Genomic DNA, 20,803 nt, shown 5'->3' with positions numbered 1-20,803 from the left:
CAGATTCTCAGATAGAGAATTGTCTTTAGATCGTCCCAGGAGGGGAAGCTAAGAAATGGGATTTCATCCATTACGTTGGGGAAGAATTGTACTGCTTTAAGAAAACATCAGTGGAAAATCCAAAGATTTGTTTTAGTTGGGATCTTTTTTTTCTTTTTCTTTTCTTTTTTTGGTCTTTGGTCTTTTCTTGGTCGCACTTGGTGGGAACTGACTCTTGGATCTACCATTATGCATCTTTCATTTTTGAGAGTGAATTATATGATTGGGTCAGTTCAGAGCCCAAAGATAGAGATCATTTAAATATAATTATGTATATACATATATATGTATTTGAAAAATACATTAAATATATTTGGAAAATATATACACAACTGTGTATATATAAACACAATACATATATACACACAATATGCATTTATTGATATATTTTCTTTATGTATTGACATATCTTATTCTTTACATATTCTTTCTTTAATATATACACAGATTTATGTGTGTATATATGTATGTGTACACACGCATGCATATAAACAGACAGACATTCTGTCCAGACCATAGGCTTTGCAAAAACAGATTTGTCCTGAATTTCAGATGTCTAAATTTATGGAATACCTTATACAGTGTACTCTATAGTGAGTGAGCCAAAACCAGCAAAAATGCAGCAGGGCTTCTTGGCTTTGAGGGCACAGAACTTGGAGCCTAAAGTCAGGAAGATTTGAGTTCAAATCTGCCCTCAGATGCTTAAAACTATGTAACCCTGGGCACGTCATTTAACTGCTATCTACCGCAGTTTATTTTTCTGTAAAATGGGCATAATACCACCTACCTCAAAGTCTTCTTGTGATATTATCTCAAATAGGATCATCAAATATATTATCTCAAATAAGATAATATATGCTCAACATGCTATATAAATGCTAGCTATTGTTAGTGGTAATAATATTTTACATATCTATTCCTTGCTGTACTTCCTGTTTAGGACAAGAATGCTAGTGAAGGAATTACGGAATATAACTTGGACACTCCCTCTCTGTTACGTATTTGCTATCTCTGTATCAGGAGTCTTACCCTTGTTCATTAACAAAATAAATAAAAGTGTGCCTCTATAAGAGAAAAGCAGACTGAAATTAAATTTGGAGGGGAAAAAAGAACAAATTTTGTCTAAAATCACTCTTTCTTTTGATTTCTTGCTACTGTTTCAGAGTTTCATTCATTAATACATAATGTGTGATAATTGTTGAAGGTGATTAATAATTATCTGTCTGTAGTTGTTTTATGCTGGAATCAGACTCCAAATTTGACACATCATTTTTGAGAAATACAGTTGAGGACAGGATAGAGAGCTGATCTTGGAGTTAAGAAGACCTGGGTTCAGATTGAGACTCTGACCCAGACTGAGTGACTCTATGTAGGTCATTCATCCCTCTACACTCAGGCAATTCCATGTGCAGAAAAGCCGATGATTGACACAGAGAGAAGGCATTTCCTAAAGTGATAAATTCCTCTTTCGGGTCTAAAAGAAACCACAGAGTAGTTCTTGATAATTTGGCATTTAACATATACTAAGCCCTGTTTTTTTTTAACTCTTTCTCCCTAGTTTATTCCCATGCCTGTACTCTATGGTGTGTTCCTGTACATGGGAGTCGCATCCCTTAATGGTGTGCAGGTAAGTTTGCCATAGCAACCCTTCTAGTAACAAGAGTATTCCAGGATAGAGCCTTTGAAGGAAAATGGTAATCATTAACAGTTGGGTTTTCCTCATCTTGCCTCTTTTCATTCCTGAGACCTCAATCAAGTTTAGTCTTTGTTTGCATAGTTCATCGTACCCACACATTCTTGGACATGAAGTTCATAAAGGTCAGTGGACCAGGCAGGCAACCAAGTTGTAATTCTTGCGTCACCAAAAGGAAACGCATCCCCTTCCTCCACTGTGCTCTCCGATAGGGAATCAGACCATCTTGAACCACTGACATCGAGGTGCTGATGGACAGCCCTTAGCGTGGGAACAGGCAGTACTCATCACGCACCAGTTTACTTCTCCCATGGCCTCTGATCAATGATCAGACTGTTTTGCACAAATAAAAAGAAGCGAGTTAATATTCTTTATGTGTTGTTTTTAGTCTACGACATCAGCTAAGGGAACATTGCTATTTCTAATCTGGTAAAGCTGACTCTCTATTCTCTTCCCTCTCCTTACTCAACACCTTTAAAAAATCACTGGGGGAGGGGAGGAAATTATGTAAGGGGCATTTTCTCTTAGTGAAGGCGTAATTGAATTGACAACAGGAAACTGGAAGTATTTCTATTGCTTTCTGGCACCTCGTTAATTGTAGCCTTATTTAGCATTTACTAGTTTTTTAATGACAAAAGGCTGCATGTTCCCCGAACAGCAGAGGAATTTATTTGGGTCCCTTAAAAATGGTCCTTGCTTTCTTTCATTCATTGGATTTATATGAGTTTGGTTTGGGAGTGAGATGGAGCTGGGCAAGTGACCAGGCCACCAATAAGAGAGAAGCTTATTGCAGTATTTTTTCTTTTTTCTTTTTTTGGATTCTGCTTCAGAATGGAGTTGTTCACATGCTCTGGATAGGTGGTCAGGATGCCAAAGAATCTGGTCTTTTCCTATATTGTGGGGAGCATTTGTATTAGAAGTAGCCTGTTCCTTGGGTTTCAGTGACAAGCTGGCTCTCCACAGACCCAAATGTATTTTTGGTCCCTATGGCATCCAGGAAAATTTGGGGAGATCTCAGTGACCAGAATCCTTGACTATCGAATTTGATTCAATAAAATGCATTTATCCTTGTGAAGGAACTAATACAGTACAAATTAATCTTTTGCCTCTGCCATTCGACCTCAAGGCATATATGAATACTTTCTCATGGCTTCCCCCAAAAAGCTGCGTGTCAATACATGACCTTTTAAAAGAACGAGCCTTCTCCCAACTGATTCCATGGGACACAAAAGAAGGGCGGAGACAGATGGCATATCCCATGAAGACTGTATTTTCCCAGAAACTCATTGTTTATTCTCCTTCTGACAAACTGAAAAAGATAGTTTCCTCATCTATGCAAGAAGTATAAACATATCTATAGTAATTCACAGGGTTTCTGGACAGCCCAAATAAGAAAATGTAAATAAAATATGTTTCAAACTTTGAAGTGCTATATAAATGCCCCTTATCATCAAGCAAATAGACTTTCTGGCTTGACTCAGATATCCTCTGAAGACCAACATTTTATTTGTCCTGGATTTTCCTCCTGGATTCTCTAAGGATAAATGTCAGTGTTCCTTCCAGATTCTACAAGGGAAAATGCCAAAGTACTACAATCTGAGCTAATAGAAATATCATGTATATATGGGTATATTGGTTTACTGATGGGTTGAGAAGATGTTTTGATCCTATTTAACGGTGGCCTAAATTACAAAGGTTGTACATGTGTAATCATGTAAAACATTTCCTTGCTAGTCATTTTGTGCAAGAAGACTCAAACACAAAGACAGATGGAAAGGAAGGGGGGAAGGAAAGGGGGAGAGAAAGAAGGCAGGAAGAAAACAAACAAACAAAGAAAATGAGAAATAATGTGCTTCAGTTTGTATTCGGGAATAAAGGACAGATCCACCATACAAAAGCTTGGAGATAAGAGATGTGTAGCTAAGGGACAGTGTCATACAGTGACTAATCTAGAATTAGTTTCCAGGTCCCTTGAGTTCTAGCCTAGTAGATTCCCCACCCCACCCTGGGCTACATTATCCACCCTTTCCTTATGCTTACACTGTAGGGTACTTGTGAATATTATAGTTGAGCAAATGAAATTGTGTATGTAAAGCAGTCCTTAAAATGGTATATTAGCTTATACATACATGTCAATTATTGTTCTAATTTCACTGACTTAATGAGAGAGAAATGACTGTGAAACTTCAGAGATCCTCTTTCCCCCTTGGAGAGAACACAGTGCACACGGAACTCTAAACTCAGCTGTTTAGCTCTTAAAGTTAAACAAACAGCCTGGCCCCAATCTATGTCTCCAGTCTTTTGGAACAAAACTCCCCTCCTCCACTCTACAATCCATCCAGACTGGCCTTCTTCCCGCTCCCCACTCTGTGTCTCACCTCTGGGCTTAGTTCTGGCCATCCCCCATGCCTGGAAGGCACGCCCTCAGAGCCCTATTTTTCTTTATGATTTCCAAATTCATTGCTCCCCCAATTGCTAGTGCCCTTCCTCTTAAACTCCCTGATATCTAACCACTTCTTATTTATTCACCATATATATATACATACATATACACACACGTGTATGTGTGTATGTATATGTGTGTATATATGTGTGTATGTAGAATGTGTATATACATGGGTATTATATATATACACATACACACATACATACATACATATATATGTATATATGCACTTGTCTCTTCCATTAGAATGTAAACTTCCTGCAAGTGCATTCCCTCCGTTCTTTATCCTTGTATCTCCAGTTCCCAGTGCGGTGCCTGGCACAGTAGGCATTTAATGGGTGCTTGTGGATTGGTTGATTGGTCGAGGTCATTTCCATGGGTGTTGGGTGTCCCTGGCCCTGCGTGCCAGTCCCCGAGCTAACACCCTGTCCTTCTCCCTTTCCTGGCCAGTTCATGGATCGTCTGAAGCTGCTTCTGATGCCCCTCAAACATCAGCCTGACTTCATATACCTTCGCCACGTGCCCTTGCGTCGTGTGCATCTCTTCACTTTCCTCCAGGTGTTGTGCCTGGCCCTGCTCTGGATCCTCAAGTCCACAGTAGCTGCCATCATCTTTCCAGTCATGGTAGGAATGTCTGTGCACTTGAAATGCTTTCTAGTGAGATTCTCCAATATCGGGTGGTTTTTATGTTGGCAAAAGACACACCTCTTTCTTCCTGGTGGCCCTGGGATCTGTGAGCATCATCTGAAAGCATTTCGTGTCATGTATGTGTGTGTGTGTGTGCGTGTGTGTGTGTGTGTGTCAGTTGGTACTTGGTACTGCCTTGTCTGAGGTCACTGGAGCAGCTGTCACAAGTCTCTGCCCTTGAACTTCTTGGTGCCTTTATCCTACAGTCTCAGATTCTGTTCAAGGGGAAGTCTGGATTCTCTAATTGTGTCTTCTTGCCACAGTATGAAAGAAGTCATACAGTTCAGTAGTGAAATTATTAAGTCTCTTTGATGAGCCCCAGATGTCAGAGGGGGAAATCGATCCCTACAAAATTCATCTCTGACTTTCCCATTTTCCCTTGGCTCCCCATTCCTGGCAAGAAATTGGCACCATGCATCCAGCATAAGGTCAAGTTCAGGTCTGCCTTATGTTTCCCACACCCTCCTGGCTGTTTAACTGCTGTGTTATCTCCTTCATTTGTGTTTGATTAAAAAACATACACAATAATAATCCACCTTTTCTTCCACATCAACAGCTTTTAGTTTGATTGTTGTGTGGTAAGATTGTGTATGTGCACATAGACGTGCATAAAAGAGACAGGAGAAGGGAGAGAGAGAAATTATTGTCAAAATCTTTCTTTTTCAAAGAAAAAGACTTGTCATTGTATGGGAGTCCTGAGGCTGGATGACTGGTCCAAGGTCACCCAGTTAGCACGTGTTAGAGGCAGGGCTTCAAGCCATGCTTTTCATCCATCCAGACATGCCGACCTCTCAGCAGCATCCCTTCCTGTTGACAATAACACCATAATAGTCTGTGCTTGATGGTCTCTTTGTTGTTCCAGATCCTGGCTCTTGTAGCTGTCAGAAAAGGCATGGACTACCTCTTTTCCCAGCACGACCTCAGTTTCCTTGATGACGTCATTCCAGAAAAGGACAAGAAAAAGAAAGAAGATGAGAAGAAAAAGAAGAAGAAAAAAGGCAGTCTGGATAGTGACAATGATGATGTAAGAAGTTTTCCAGCCTTCCAGAAGAAAGCTAGCCAGGGCATCAGTGGGGAAAATGGCTTTATCCTTGACTTAGAGCTGGACACTCTCAGTTTTCTTCTCTTGTTTCACTATTTCCCCCTCCCTCTTTCTCTCTGATGTTTACTTTGGTTCCCTAGAATTTACATACCCTTCAGAAATGATACACTTTATGGCCACTTATTTTTACCACTATGCTGATGAAAAACTCTGCACACGATGGGATTTGCTTGGTTGCATCCATTTTTACACTTAAAATGCGTTGATAGGTTTTGCTTTTAAATCATCTTCATTTCCAAATATGCCCCTCCGGAGATTGTGTAAAATCCTAGGGACATGCTATTTAATGCATCTCTTGCCATTGTCATGGATGGTTTTAGGTGAGTTGAGTTACCCTCTAAGCCAGTGAGCTGTCCTTTTAAAAAGGAGGAAGAAAGAGGTTGGACAAAATTAATCTGTCTATCAGCCTAGTCTGACTTTGTGTGTGGGTGGGTGTATTTACACACCTACACACACACATACATATAATATATATATCCGTGTATGTATGTATATTATATGCACATAATTATATATGTATGTATATAATATGCACACACACGTGTGTGTATGTACATACATTCATACCTACGTATACACAAATGTATGTGTATATACATGCACACATGTATATACACATATACATATATGTATATATGTGTATATATGTATATGTGTGTGTATGTGTGTGTATATGTGTGTGTGTATATATATATATATATATATATATATATACATGAAAAATATCATAGGTTCCCACCTGTTCAAAGAAGGGAGAGAGATGCATTTTCTCATATCTTCCTTGAAGATGTTTGGTCTTTATAGTTACTCAGCATTCAGTTTCTTCTCTTTTCTTTTTTGTCGTTCTTATTCTTTGTTTGATAACATTCTGAAGACATTTGATTTGTTATTATTAATTTAGTCTTTATATAAGTCCTCACATATACTATACCCTTAATGAATGATTATTGCTGTTGTCTGCCAAAAAGGTGAGCTCTTAAGAGTTGTCATCTCCGGCTGTAATGACATTAGTATAATGAAATATGAGAGGCCGCATGGAATAATGAGTGACTAGAAAGCCTGGCTCTGACCTGGGCAGACCAGAGTCTAAGCCTTGTCTCTGACATCTACTGGCTAATGTGACTCTGGCTAAGTCGCTCAGCCTCCCAATACCCCCAGGCAACTCAAAAAAAATTCTAAGTTATGAGTTGCCAATCTGCAAAGGTGGAAAAGGGATTTCTTCAGAGACCATTGAAATCATAGATACACATTTCTACCTATGTGTATGTGTGCAAATATATTTTCTATACATACCCATATCAGGTCATTAATAAAAAGGCATATATTGAACACGTAATATGTGCTAAGCACTGAGGATACAAAAAGAGGGAAAAGATAGTCCCCTGCACTGAAAAGCATCATGCAAACAAATACACCCTAAGTGGGTGATATACAGGATAATAAATAGAATATAATTAGCAGAGGGAAGACACCAGGATTAACAGGGGTTGGGAAAGGCTTCCAGTAAATGATAAAATTTTAGTGTGGGCTTAATGGAAACCAGGGAGGTCAGTAGTCAGAGCAGAGGATGGTATATGATCCACACACACATACTCTGTATAGATCTATACACATAGAAATAATTGACAGAGAGAGGGCACTAGAATTAAGAAGTGTTTGGGGAGACTTTGAAGATGAGATTTTAGTTGGGACTTCAAGCAAGTCTGCCAGGGAGTTCTTGCTTCTCAGACTGAGCAGATTCCATTGGTAATCTTAGTCTTAAGATCACGTAAAGAACAAGGTTTCAATGCATATGTGACAATTTTGATGTGTCCCTCGCAAGAATGTCTAATAACACAGACAATGACAGTACAAGTGAGAAAGGGGTTGTCCACTAGCCGTCTGCTGCACTGAGAAAGTGTCATCCAGAAGCTGTCACACACATACTTGCCTAATGTCAAGGTGCCTCATCTTGTTAAAATAAAAATTTTATCTCCCCAAATTCACAAAACCAAGTAAATGTAAAAGAAATCTAAATAATTTAACTTTTAAATGATAGTTTTGTAAAGTTTGCTGCATTTATACTTCTGAAGTTCTTAAGGCTTCAAACTTCACCAAAACTTTTGGGACACTCTATATATTATAACTATTAAGCATAGTGAATGATTTTTATCTATGCACATACTTGAATTTTCTCTCCTTCAAAATTCACTTGAGAATGATGTCCCTTGTGGTTTACCGACCAATTGGGGCCAACTGATTTGAGATTTTGTCATTTAATAAAGAGGAAAGGGCATTCAAACCTGTATTTTCTTAAAATAGAGGCAAGGATCAATTGGTCTAAAGCCAGGGAAGGGGAACCTGCTGCCTCCAGGCTACATGTGGCCCTCTAGGGCCTCAACTGCAGCTCTTTGAATGAATCCAAACTTCACAGAACAAATCCCCTTAATAAAAAAAGATTTGTTCTGTAAAATTTGGATTCAGTTTTGAATCCAAGGACCTTGAGGACCTAGAGGGCCACGCATAGCCTCAAGGTGGCAGGTTTCCCACCCCTGTTATAGACCAAGCCATTCTCCTGTCCCCTGCTGACTCTTGCAGAAGGGATGTGGTTACTGTGTTCTCTTGCTACTAGAAGAGACCATCTCATAGAGCTGCCAATGCTCCAGAAGGAATGTTTAGTCACTGCAATTAGGCAGTCTGGAACTAGTCTTTGTTTAAGAAACACTCAAAAGAGAAGCATGCACAGTTTATCCTAACAGCTCCTCAAAATGTTTGGGAAAAAAATGATTGCTTTTCTTATAGAAATGAATTGATTTATCTATCATAAAGAGATGTGTTGAGTCAAATCAAGTCAATGAGCATTTATTAAGCCCCTGTTGTGTGCCAGGCAGTCTGCTAAGTGCTGAGATTACAAAGAAAGGCAAAATACTATCCCTGCCCTCAAGGAACTTCCAGTCTAACAGAGGAGAAACACACAAACAGCTGTGTACCACAAGGTATTGACAGGATAAATTGGAAATGATCTCAGAAGGAAGGCATGGGGATTTCAGAGGACTGGAAATGGTTCTTGTAGAAGGTGGGACTTTAGCTGAGAGTTGAAGGAGGTCGGAGAGGTAAGCTTACATTGACATAGTGGTAGTCTTTACCAGCCACAGAGAGACCATTCTCCAACTCTTCTGTTTTCCTTTTACTTAAAATTAAATTTGGGTTTTAATTTAAAAATATTAGCAAAAAATATTTTCCCCACTCCCTACTCATCTTTGAAAAAAAAGGAAAAACAAAACTTTTATGATAAATAAGCATGGTTCAGCAAACAAATCCCCACATTGGCTCTGTCCAAAAAGAAATGTCTCGCTGCATTGGGAGGTCATTTTCTTCTGTCAGTAGAGAGGTATCACGCTCATCATGAGCTGTTCCTATGTTATACTGCTACCTTTGGGATCATCCTAAGTCACAGCCATTTTAGAAGCAAGGTCTGTCTGTCTGTCTGTCTCTCCTCTCTCTCTCTCTTTCACTCTCTCCCACTCTCTCTCTCTCTCACTGTTTCTGTTGTCTCTCCCTCTCATTATCTCTCAGTGTCTCTCTTGCTGTCTCTGTCTCTGCCTCTGTCTCACTGTTTCTCTGTCTTTGTCTCTCTATATTTCTCTCTCTGTGTTTCTCTGTCTTTCTGTCTCTCTCTCTCTCTTCCTTCCTCTCTCTCTCTGTATATATATATATATATATATATATATATATATATATATATATATATATATATATATATATACATATATATATATGAATCTTTTACAAAGGAGATAATTAAATTTCTGCTGACTTTGCTCACAGATGAGTAGGAAGAAATGGCTTTATATAGCTCTAATGGGCTGTCAGTGAATTCAAGATGAGATAGGATTGACCTTATGTAAACTCGGTTAATACCAAATCTCTGGTTGCAGCAGTCCTATGTACATTCTTCAGGGGTGTGGTGCCAGAGCTTAAAAAATATTATGCTAGAAACGAAACCGACAATTTATGTTGTGCCACAGTGGGCTCTAAAGTCAAGTCAGCAAGCATTTATTAAGCACCTACTATGTGCCATTAAGTGTACCAAGCTCTAGGGATACAAAGAAAGGCAAAGACAATGCCTGCTTTCTTGGAGCTCATAATCTAATTAATGGGGGGAAATAGTAACCAAACAACTGGATTTACAAGATACATACTTGCTACATGGGACACAATCTCAGAGGGACGGTGATAACGTTAAGAAGGACCAGAAAAGGCTTCTCAGAGAAGGTAGGACTTTTTTTAAGGGAACTGGGATTAAGTGACTTACTCAGGATCACACAGTTAGTGTCTGAGGTCACATTTGAACTCAGGTCCTCCTGGTTCCAGGGCTAGTAGTCTATCCATTGTACCACCTAGCTGTCCCAAGAAGGTAGGATTTTAGTTGGGACAACTAGGAGATGGAGCTGAGCAGGGAGAGCCCCTGGAGTTCACTGAATGGAAGCATCCCTGCCCTGTGTACTAGGAAGATCCTTGACAGCTGAGTGGAGGATGGACTGAAATCGAGAGAGATTTGAGGCAGGGAGGCCAGGCAGCAGGCTCTTGTGATAGACCAAGTGTAGGGTGATGAGGGCCTACACCAGGATGGTAGCAGCATCAAAGGAAAGAAAGGAGCATGGATGAGAGATTTTGCAAAAGTACATTCTGATCCAGTTAAGATTTATCTTCTTTTTTCTGTGTTCTAGGCACTGTGCTAAGTACTAGGGATACAATTAATAAAAAGAAAGATGGTGTTCCCCTCAAGGCGCTTACAATTTAAAGATGAAGACAACGCACAAAGGGAGGCAGGAAAATAAGGAGTAGGTTGGCAGAATACCAAGGGGTATCTAATGTGGGGGTGACTTTTTCCATGGATCTGAAATCAGGTAGAGCAGCAGATGCAAAGTGGAGTGAGCTGAGAATCCAGTTTCTTCCTTCTATAAAAATAAAATCGGTAGGATTTTGCAACAGACTATATGGGAATGAGTATGAGTGTCAGCTAGATTGGAAGCCTAAATGACTAAAAGGATGATAGTGCCCTTGACAATAGGGGAGATGGGAGGGTTTGGGGTGAAGTATAGTGCCTTCAGTGCATTCAAGATGAATTTAGATGCCCATAAGGTATCCAGTTTGAACAATCCAATCCGATAGGCATTTGGAGATTCTAGATAATAGCTCTGAGGATCATCTATAGAGAAATGATCATTGACTCCATCAGAACTAACAAGACCACTAAGTGACATAGACTATAGGGAGAACAGAAGAGGACCCCGGGGAGAGCCTTGGGAGACACTTCTCTTCACAGAGATGACTTTTATGGGGATTAGGTCTAGGCCAAGAAGATGAGATCAGACAAGGAGGAGGACAATCTGGAAAGAGCAGTGTTGTGAAAACCCAGGGAAAAGAGAATATCCAGAAGTCTCAGTGGTCAACAATGACAGAGATCAAGGAGAATGAGGGTAAAGAAAAAACCATTTGATTGGGCAGTTAGGAGAGCCTTGGGAACATTGGACAGAGCAGTTCCTATCAGATAAGAGAGTCTGAAACCAGACTGCAGAGAAGTAAGAAGAAAGGGAAAGAAAAGGACATAGAGGCCCCTGTTGCAGACAGTCTTCCCAAGGAATTTAACCATAAAGAAGAAAGATACAGGATGATAGCTGTCAGGAAATGAGGAAGCAGGGGTGGGTTTTTTTTTTTTTTTGAGGCTGTGAGAGACATGGCTGTGTTTGTAGGCAGCAAGGAAGTAGCCAGTAGATAGGGAGAGATTAAAAAGTATTGAGAAAAAGGAGATGATAGAGGAGGAAATCTTCTGGAGAAGATCCCATGTGCATGTCGTGGAGTTGGCCTTGGCAAGAAGGGCCACTTTTTCATGTGAGCCTGGGGTAAAAGAGGAGATAGTGAGGAAAAAGCAGGGAAGTGATATGAAATGAGGAGGAAGGAGAAAGAAAGGGCTCTTGGTGAATGGCCTTGGTTGTTTCTTTTTTTCAGTGAAGTATACGAGGCCAAGTTCTAGGCTAAGATGGTGAGGGAAGGAGGAATCATGGGAAATTTGAAGAGGGATGCAAAGGTTTGGATGAACTGTCGTGGTGAGTGGGAGAGTGAATCAATTAGGGAGATGTACAAGGATTGCCTTACAGAAGTGAGGCTCCAGTTGAAATTATGTTCACATAAATTGATAGTCGATGGAGTCGGCGTGGCTTTGTGGTTTTCTTCAGCAGCACAAAAGTAGAAATGAAAGCAGTGGATGGTGGGAGTAATCCAAGACAGCACTCAGCAGGCTGGGATCATTCATAGGATAAGAGGGCAAGGGCCTGGAGAATAAAGGATAGGATAGAGAGGACTGGAACCCAGGGGTCAAGATGGGGAAGGAAAGAACACCTAAGTGTCACAGGGGTGATAGCCTGGGCAAGAACTGAAGGAAAGAGAGCATGGGGGCCATAGTAAGGATAAAGAAGAGGATTAGGGGTCCTAAGTCCAGGGAAAGAAGAAAGGGTAGAGAGTTATGAGCAGATAAAGGAATTTCTGAGTTCAGGAATGTGAAAAGAGAACACATGCTAAGAAGGAAGGTTGTTGAATCTCCTTTTCTGAAAACAGAGAAAATGCTTAGGAAAAAGATCATTTTGCAACAGTTTAAGGTCAATTCTTCTTGGAGGTGTGGAGATGGACCCAGTGTCCTGCTGAGACCCCTTCCAGTGTTGTTCTATAAGAAATCCACACCAGGATGGAGCATGGCTGGTGATAGTGTTTCTTTTGTCACAAAATATTTATATTCAATGATGCCGCATCTTCAGACCTCCACATTTGTCACAGAGGTCTTCGAGAGAAAAGATTTTTAAATGTCTTAGATTGGACTAGGGTTCTTTCATCTCTAAAATTTTGTGACTCTTTTTTTTCTAGAGTTAAACATATTTAGTCTGAGACGATTAAAGTCTGACCCTTGGGATGCTCTAAGCCTAAAGTAAACGTTATGTTTTACCCCTCTGTCCTCTGTCACGCTGCCACTTTTAAATGGGCTTGTCTGAATGTGGCCAGCGGGCTCTGTGCATTCTTCTGCTTGTGTGCTGACGTGAGTTTCTGGCAAACATGCCACAATTGGTGAAGGGCCCCAACTCTCTTGGTTGGGGGCTCTATTAGTGGAAGTCACAGCTTCTTTGTATTTGGGGCTACTGCCATTGTCTTTTTGACTCTCCTGAGAAAGTTGTAATTAAGGGAGAACTTGATCTATTGTCAGTAATTGCAGGTCATGAAAGATGATAACATTTTGTGCCATTTTTATGGTCTTGAGGAAAATGTTTGAGGCATTGGAATAAGACAAATTCTTCTGGGTATTTACCTACATATAGATACATATAATTTCTTTTGTTGTGTGATTGCAAGATGAAATATTTTAATCCTCTAAATAAATGGGCCGACTCACTCTCAGTTGTGTGCTGGTAAATATTTAACAATCAGATCTGAAGGGGGGAGGGGATATGTATGCACAACACACTTTCGTGTTTAATCTGCATCATTAACATTTTCCGCATAATTTCTTTAAGTCTAGACAATCAACAAAACAATAAATCAAACCTGGTTTGCAGCATTTGCCAATTTCCCAAGTGTAAATACTTACACTGGAAATTTAACAATCCACTCTCATTTATTTAGAGTGGGTAGTAGTCCTTATGTCAAGACACATTTCTTTGTTTTCCTGGCTACAAATTTCCTCCGACATAAAAAAACATATATATATTACTGCTTTGGTAGCTCAGAGAGTGAGTGACTTGGATTTTTTAATTATAGATCTATTTTCAAATTCAAAATTACTCTGTCATTCAATGTCTGGTCTTTAAAGTTGCCTTCAATATTTTCAGTCCTTTTTCACATTACTCTCTTTTATTTATCTCCATATGAACTGGACTGCCAGCAGTGCCCTGAATTCAATCGCTGTCTTCCAGCCCCATACATTTCCCTAGGCTAGGGTGCTTTGTGCCTTTGATGTTCTAATATGGCCTGCTAACATTCATGTAGCTTTTAAAGGTTTGCAAAGCACTATACACATATTATTTCCCTTGAGTCTCATCCTGTAAAACGTATGCTTATTAGTATGCCCATTTTAGACATGAGGAAACTGAGACTGAGAGAAGTGAAGCGTATACAGCTGGAAAGTGTCCAAGATGGGATTTGAACTCAGGTCTTCCTGCCTCCAAGTCCAGCAGTGTGGTCATTATATCTGCTTGCTAGCTCTATATTACTTCTTTATCACTATCTTTCAGTGTTACAAATTTCCTTCAAGTGTCAGGTCAAGCTCCACTTCCTTTGTGGATCTTTCATGATCTCCCAAGCTCAAAGTGATCTGCTCTCCTCAAATTTTCCTAGAACATTCTGGGTGAAAATCCAGTTATTCCTCCCAGTCATGCCTCTCTGTGGATTACATGTATCTGAGTATATATATTGTATAAGACTGCTGAGATCAAGAACTGTATCACTTTTGGATCCCCAGTGGCTACTCATATCCTCTTTGCAGCAAAATTGCAGCAAAATTCCTGAAGGCATTTCCATTTATTTATTTATTTGGGTAACAGAGCCTGATGCAGTGCTATGGACTGTTTAACTGAGGGGGAATATACAGTACTTAAAACTTCAGTGTATTTTAGGTGACAAATGAATCAATTGGATATGTTGTGGGTTTTTTTTTCTTTATACACAAGTGTAAGTTAATGAAGAAAAAGTTTCAAAAATGATTTGGCTTTGACCCCTCTGACCAAAGGGATGGAGAAAACATTCTGCAGAAAAGAAAGGAGAAAAAATTCATGATTTTCCTAGCATCTCTATGTGAACAGCAGGTGGAATCCTATGGGGGGACAATATCCTTAGAACCTTCTAAGACCTCTCCCACATTTCGTCCACAGTCTGACTGCCCTTACTCCGAAAAAGTTCCAAGTATTAAAATTCCAATGGACATCATGGAACAGCAGCCTTTCCTAAGTGACAGCAAAACCGCTGACAGTGAGTAAAACTAACCTTTTAGTTCATGCCTGCTTGAAACTGACTTGGACTACCATGTTGGGTGACGTTAAGTCTGAAGCAACTATCCTTCCTCTTTATTTTTTATTTTTTGCCCTATTTTATCATTTTTAACAGAATATTTACAACCATGACGACCTTGTTTTTTCACCTGGTAACCTCCTTAACAGCCTTTTCCCAGCAACTAGAAACTTGTTTTTGCTTGCTTGTGTTCTCTTGGACTCTCCAAAGCCCCATTTCTATCTGTTGCTAACCATGGTACCAAAGTGATTTCTCTTTCTACGATTTACCGTTAGAGTAGTTGCTTATGCTGCCGCACCACTGTTGCTGTTTGTTTTTCTTAGGTGCAATCAGTTGCCCAGTTGACTCTTAAGTTCTATGTCATGGGTCTCTTCATCACTAATTAACAAATTGGAGAACATTGATTAATTTGAACTGCCAATTAAATTGGGAATAATCAAACATTTGAGTACTTCCTTACCAACTTTTAATCAAATTTACAAATGTTTCTTGATATTAAAAATTCTTTTACTGAAAACAATCACTTTTTAGAACTGGTCTGTATCTTTTGATTGAGAGGGACCCTAGATGGGAATGGGTCAGTCATCACAGAAGACCTTTGACCTTTCTTAGCCAACTGCTGCTTCTAGAAAATACCCTACATCAAAGGTTTCTAATTTGGTGTCCATGAGTTGGGATGGGGGCGGGAATCTCTATTTCAATATAATTGTTTCTTTTGGAATCCCACAAATTTTATTTTATGCGTTTATTTTATGTATATTCTGAGAAGGGGTCTGTGGGATTCAACAGACTGCCAAAGTGGTCCATGACACCAAAAAGGTTAAGAGCTCTTTCACTAGATGGAAGAATCAATTCTCAGTCATGACTGTTCATCACTTCCAACCTGGGGCATTACCTCCCATTGCTGTCATGGCTTGGTGGCTAGGTTTTAATATTTCATAGAGTGTTACCTGACATGTATAATAGAAGCAATAGGTTGTTTTGAAGGAAAGGAAATCTCAGCATATGCCCTGATTCCCATCTGAACATATTTTCCTATATTTTATCAAATTTTTCCTTGCTGCTTTTCTCTTTAGTTAAGTTTTTCTGTGGTAGGGAATTTATTCATTACAGTCAACAGATATCTTTGAATACCTTCTCATATTTCATAGGGAAAAGAGGATGACCATTTTTATTATATGTGTGACACTAATGCTTTTCCGATTCAGTAAGATTGAAAGTTAATGGTCAATAATGTAGTATCAAGTTCAAAAGATACCACACCTTATAAGATATCTTTCAGAGGCTAAATTTTCCTAAACATCTGGGTAAATTTTGTTTGATGGAATATTCTTACTTAATTGAAAATCCCAACCTGATGTTAAAGGATCTTATTTTTAGCAGCCTTGTGTCTCATTTAGTAAATTTGTCACTTCTGTGGGTTGCTGAGGCCAAACAAAAATTCGGTAGTGGTTGCCAGTGAATTTATTATCTGTCCATATTTCATTTATTATCTGGTAAAGATCAATGAGTTTCTCTAAATATTTCTACTGCTATAAAAATAAGTATACTAAAATAGAGGGAGAACAAAAAAAATATGGCAGAAGAATGACTAGGAAATTATCATGGGATGTTTTTCCTTTGTTCATTACATTTCTTGTCCTGCCATTTGGCTTCACAACTGATCTCATCCCCACACTCTGCCCTTTAGAGTAATAAGGTAAATTGTTGTATTTTCAAATCCTATTATTTAGATTATATTAAGAGAATTAAATGGGAGTTTTAATTTCAAAAATTCATCTTTGTCCCTTTTCCATTTGTGAAGAAGGCATCAGTGAGATACTAAAATGAACCACTGTCAACTTTTGAGGGTAGGAAGGCAGATTTCAGATTCATTCTGCAGCTAACATTTTCATTTTCAGTAAAATAATATGCTTTCCTCCAAAGACCTGTTACTTGTGATTTTGTTTAATCTTTCCAGGAGAAAAATCACCAACATTCCTTGAACGCCACACATCATGCTGATAAAATTCCTTTCCTTGAGTCTCTTGGGATACCAAGGTAAAAAAGCAGTACAATATTTTGGATTTTTTTAAATTTTGTTTTGTTTTTCCACTTTGGCAGTGCCAGGAGATGTCTGCCCTCAGAAATGTGTTAAGAGTTCAGGTTATTGGGCAGAACTTCCTGTTCTAATTCTTCTTTAGATAATAAGTTGTCCAAGAACCAGTGTGTGCCCAGCTTCTACTGGGGAGAATAATGATTCTGATCATGCTTCTTAGAAGTAATCGGATCTCCCGGTTTCATGACTTCACAGTCCTTCATCAGTGTTCAGTCTTGTGATAGCAGGTTTGTCATTCATTGATTTAAAGAACATACTCAAAAACAAGCTATGAGTTGGAGTTTCATGATAGCAAATTCTCCACTCATTGGTGGATGACATCATTCCATCAACTTTCACCTTCCCCTACCCTCTTTCAGATTTCTTCCCCCATTAGAGAATAAACTTTTTGAAACCACTTGTCTTTGTATTACCAGTGCCTGGCATGTGGTAAGTTTTTTTAAAAACGCCTGTTGACTTGACTTAACAAAGCTCAGGACACTTCCAGTCTCTCTAGATAGTTCAAAAGGTGAGAATCTATACTGGGGAATTCCAGTGGCAGCTATATTTCTGCTGGGTTTTTCCCTTTAGTCTCTGGCAGTGAGAACAGCTCACTTTTCAGTATTCTCCCTGAGTTCACTACCATCTAGTCCAGCTTCAGCCCCAAGAAAGTCATAATTACTTTGCAGGAATTCAAAAGTGGGGAAAGATATAAAATTGGAGATGGCAGATGCTGTCGTCTCCCGCACGATCAATTTACCTGTAGAGAAGTTCATGAGTCACTTACAGCTGCTTCTCTCTCATTGTTGGCTTTTTTCCTTTTAGCCCTCCTAAGACTCCAGTCAAAGTTGTGCCTCAAATTCTAATAGAACTTGAACCTGAAGACAATGGTTATTTCTGGAGGAGCAAGGGAACAGAAACTACGTTGTAACCTGTCTGTCTCTTAACACTGAATTGTTTTCTTGGTGTGGAAGATAATGTTTTCTTCAGTTTTTTTTTTTTTTTTTTTTTTTTTGTGACTAGCCAAATATCCCAGTGCCCTCTGCTTCTATTCTGTGTAGGGAAAATTGAGACAAGAGTGCACCTTTAGAAGATGAATTTTCTGGAAGAATTTTCTGTTCTCTCTCCTATATTTTTGGTAGTTTTTTTCCCTTACCCAATTCACACACATACACACACACACACACACACACACACATGCCACTAGTACTAGCACTACCACCACCACTCTTTTCCTTTTTGCAGGGGCTGCAAATGTATGGTTTTTTTTAGTGATTTTGTAACGATTTTTCCTAAAGCATCAAGATGACTGACAATTTTAATAAGGGAGTTTGGTTCACTGGCTTGTTCTTCTGACTAGTTGAACCAAGCCTCACTGACCTTGGGATGAGTTCAGTGTCTTTGCTGACATAAATTCCCACACCTAAAAAATGCTGCTACCTTCACTAGACCATGCTCTTGAACTCTTCCCTAATTTTCTGAAAAGAAGGTGAGCTAAAGGTACTAATTTCACTCCCTGCACAGAGACACTCTGGCCATTATTGTAGCACGTTTTGGAAGTCCCATTTCCTATGCAACCTTTTTTTTTTTTTTTTTTTTTTTAACCCTCTAATGGGCTTATCTGTTGAGTCTTTTGAAGAATATTTTTCTTCCTAGATTTTGTTGTTTAAATTATGGGGGCCTAACCGCAACTTATTTTGTTTGTCAATTTTTTAAACTTTTTTTTAAAAATTACTGTAAAGAAAATGAATTTTTTCCTGCAGCAGGAAACATAGTTTTGAGTAGTTCTACCTCTTATCTGTAGCTGCCAGGCTTTCTGTAAAAAATGTATTGTAAATAATGTGATTTTTGTACACAGACACACACGCACACAATCTGCAGGACAAGTCATGAGGCTGGATTTGATAATAAGCACCCTGTTTCTAAAGCATTAATTTTTTTTCTTTTCATCTCTTTCTTCTTTTCTTTTTTCAAATGTTCTGTGAAGGAGACGGGAGATGGGGGCAGTTAACTACTTTGTGGTGTTAGAATATAGTAAATGTAATGGCAATTAATAATGTACTGACTGGTAATAGTTCACACATGCGATTGTATTCTCATGTTGATATCCTATGCAGTATTTTTTTAGAATTTTTTCACATAAAAACGCTTGTGTTTTTATGTATATTCATGGATGTACTCTGCATGTAGCCAAACCTGCATGCAAAGATAGGAAGAGAAAGAATGTTGGCAAGTGAATGGGTGAGTTACTGAGCCTCACGTATCCGTTTCCATAAAATATGGGTCTGATGTATAATTGACAAAACTATTCAAGAGTTGGAGTGAGTGGCCTTTCTCTGGCCAATGTGGACAGATGTCCTTTATTTCCCAGTAACCTGTCACCATCATTGATGTGATATTTCATGAGGCCCATGAGAAATCTATAGGAATATACTGGTTACCATGCCCACGTGAGCTGATCTGCAAGTATCTAGGTGTAGCTGCCATACACTGTACATATACACTGTTTTGGTTTGTTTTTCAAGGAGGAAGATGGATATCATTTGTGATTGGGATCTTTTTAAAGTTGGGTTTTGTATATATGTTTCTAAATTAACACAACATACTGGAAATTTGGCATTTAGTCACCAAATTTAGCATGGCATTTTAAGCATTTCATTTTATTAGGTTGCATTATATATTGTGAATGTGCATTAGACATAACATTTTTAAATGTCTCCAATCTAAGAGTCATATAACCATATTTGTGATGCATACACACTGTAATAAACGGGAGGAGAGGCCTGGGACCAGAAGGAAACCACTGGCTTTAGTTCTGTGATAACCTGTTGCATTATGGGACCCATTCCAATACCATAAACCTGACTAGGAAGTCTGTCCCACAGGAATGACTTTTGAAAAATACAGCTCATGAAAAGACCACTTCAGAACAGCTCTCACTCTGAAATATTGCTACCTTACTAGTACCAAATTGCTTTAACAGTAGAATCCAGTGTAAAATATGGATTTAGTTATGGCCTCTAATGGTTTTATTTTTAAAAATTAATGGAAAAAGTACCTTTTTATGGTGCTGAGACCTCACATGTTGAATTTTGGCTGCACACTTAAAATTATTATTACCTTTACAACCACTAATTAAATATATTTATCTAAGTTCCTTATTCCCCTTCCCCCCACCCAACATCTGAGAATGCTTTCTCCACTGTCTCGTTGAAGGAAATATTCAGTTAAATGTTTAAAATAAATCATACATAAGAAATTTTTGATATATTAATGATCCTTGCTTTTGGAGCAATCTGGATTATAAAAATGTGGCCTTCTTTGACCATCAGTATAACTTAACAAAGTACCATGTTGTGACCAGAGTGTTAGATTAGGTCCTGGGAGGAATACAAAGTTTAAAGAAGGTTTGGTCCCTGCTCTCCTGGAGCCTATAATCTAGTCATCTGGAGGAGAATCCATCTTTCAGAGAATTCCAAAAATGATGGAAAGACACCATTGGCATACACAAAATTCCAGCCATTGAAATAGATTTACATGTCATTTCTGCATCTTTAATGGCAAAGACTGTTTGTACTATATGCCTATAATTAGATACTAAAACTGATTTTTAATAAGAAGAAAGTTGGTGTAGATGATATAAAATGAGAATACTCCATTTTCATTTCCTAGGGAAAAGATTTAAGATCAAATTCTTTCATTATCTTGATACTCTTTAAAAGAAATTTC

The 20,803-nt window shown here is 38.8% G+C and overlaps 1 protein-coding gene across 4 annotated transcripts in view; it reads left to right on the top strand.

Moving 5' to 3' along the window:
- The window catches only part of SLC4A4 (solute carrier family 4 member 4), a 387,105-nt gene extending 368,611 nt beyond the window's left edge, over positions 1-18,494 (top strand). For all 4 annotated transcript variants that reach the window (XM_072624425.1, XM_072624427.1, XM_072624426.1 and 1 more), the window contains exons 21-26: positions 1,598-1,666; positions 4,629-4,802; positions 5,728-5,889; positions 14,862-14,958; positions 16,958-17,037; positions 17,900-18,494. In XM_072624425.1, coding sequence (XP_072480526.1) covers positions 1,598-1,666; positions 4,629-4,802; positions 5,728-5,889; positions 14,862-14,958; positions 16,958-17,001 — 546 coding nt within the window. In that variant the 3' untranslated portion in view covers positions 17,002-17,037; positions 17,900-18,494. The remainder of the gene's footprint in view (positions 1-1,597; positions 1,667-4,628; positions 4,803-5,727; positions 5,890-14,861; positions 14,959-16,957; positions 17,038-17,899) is intronic.
- The last annotated feature ends 2,309 nt before the right edge of the window (positions 18,495-20,803 follow it).

The sequence above is a fragment of the Notamacropus eugenii genome, chromosome 7, assembly GCF_028372415.1.
Source record: "Notamacropus eugenii isolate mMacEug1 chromosome 7, mMacEug1.pri_v2, whole genome shotgun sequence".
Taxonomy (NCBI): Eukaryota; Metazoa; Chordata; class Mammalia; order Diprotodontia; family Macropodidae; genus Notamacropus; species Notamacropus eugenii.
This window is presented reverse-complemented; position numbering and strand designations above follow the sequence as displayed.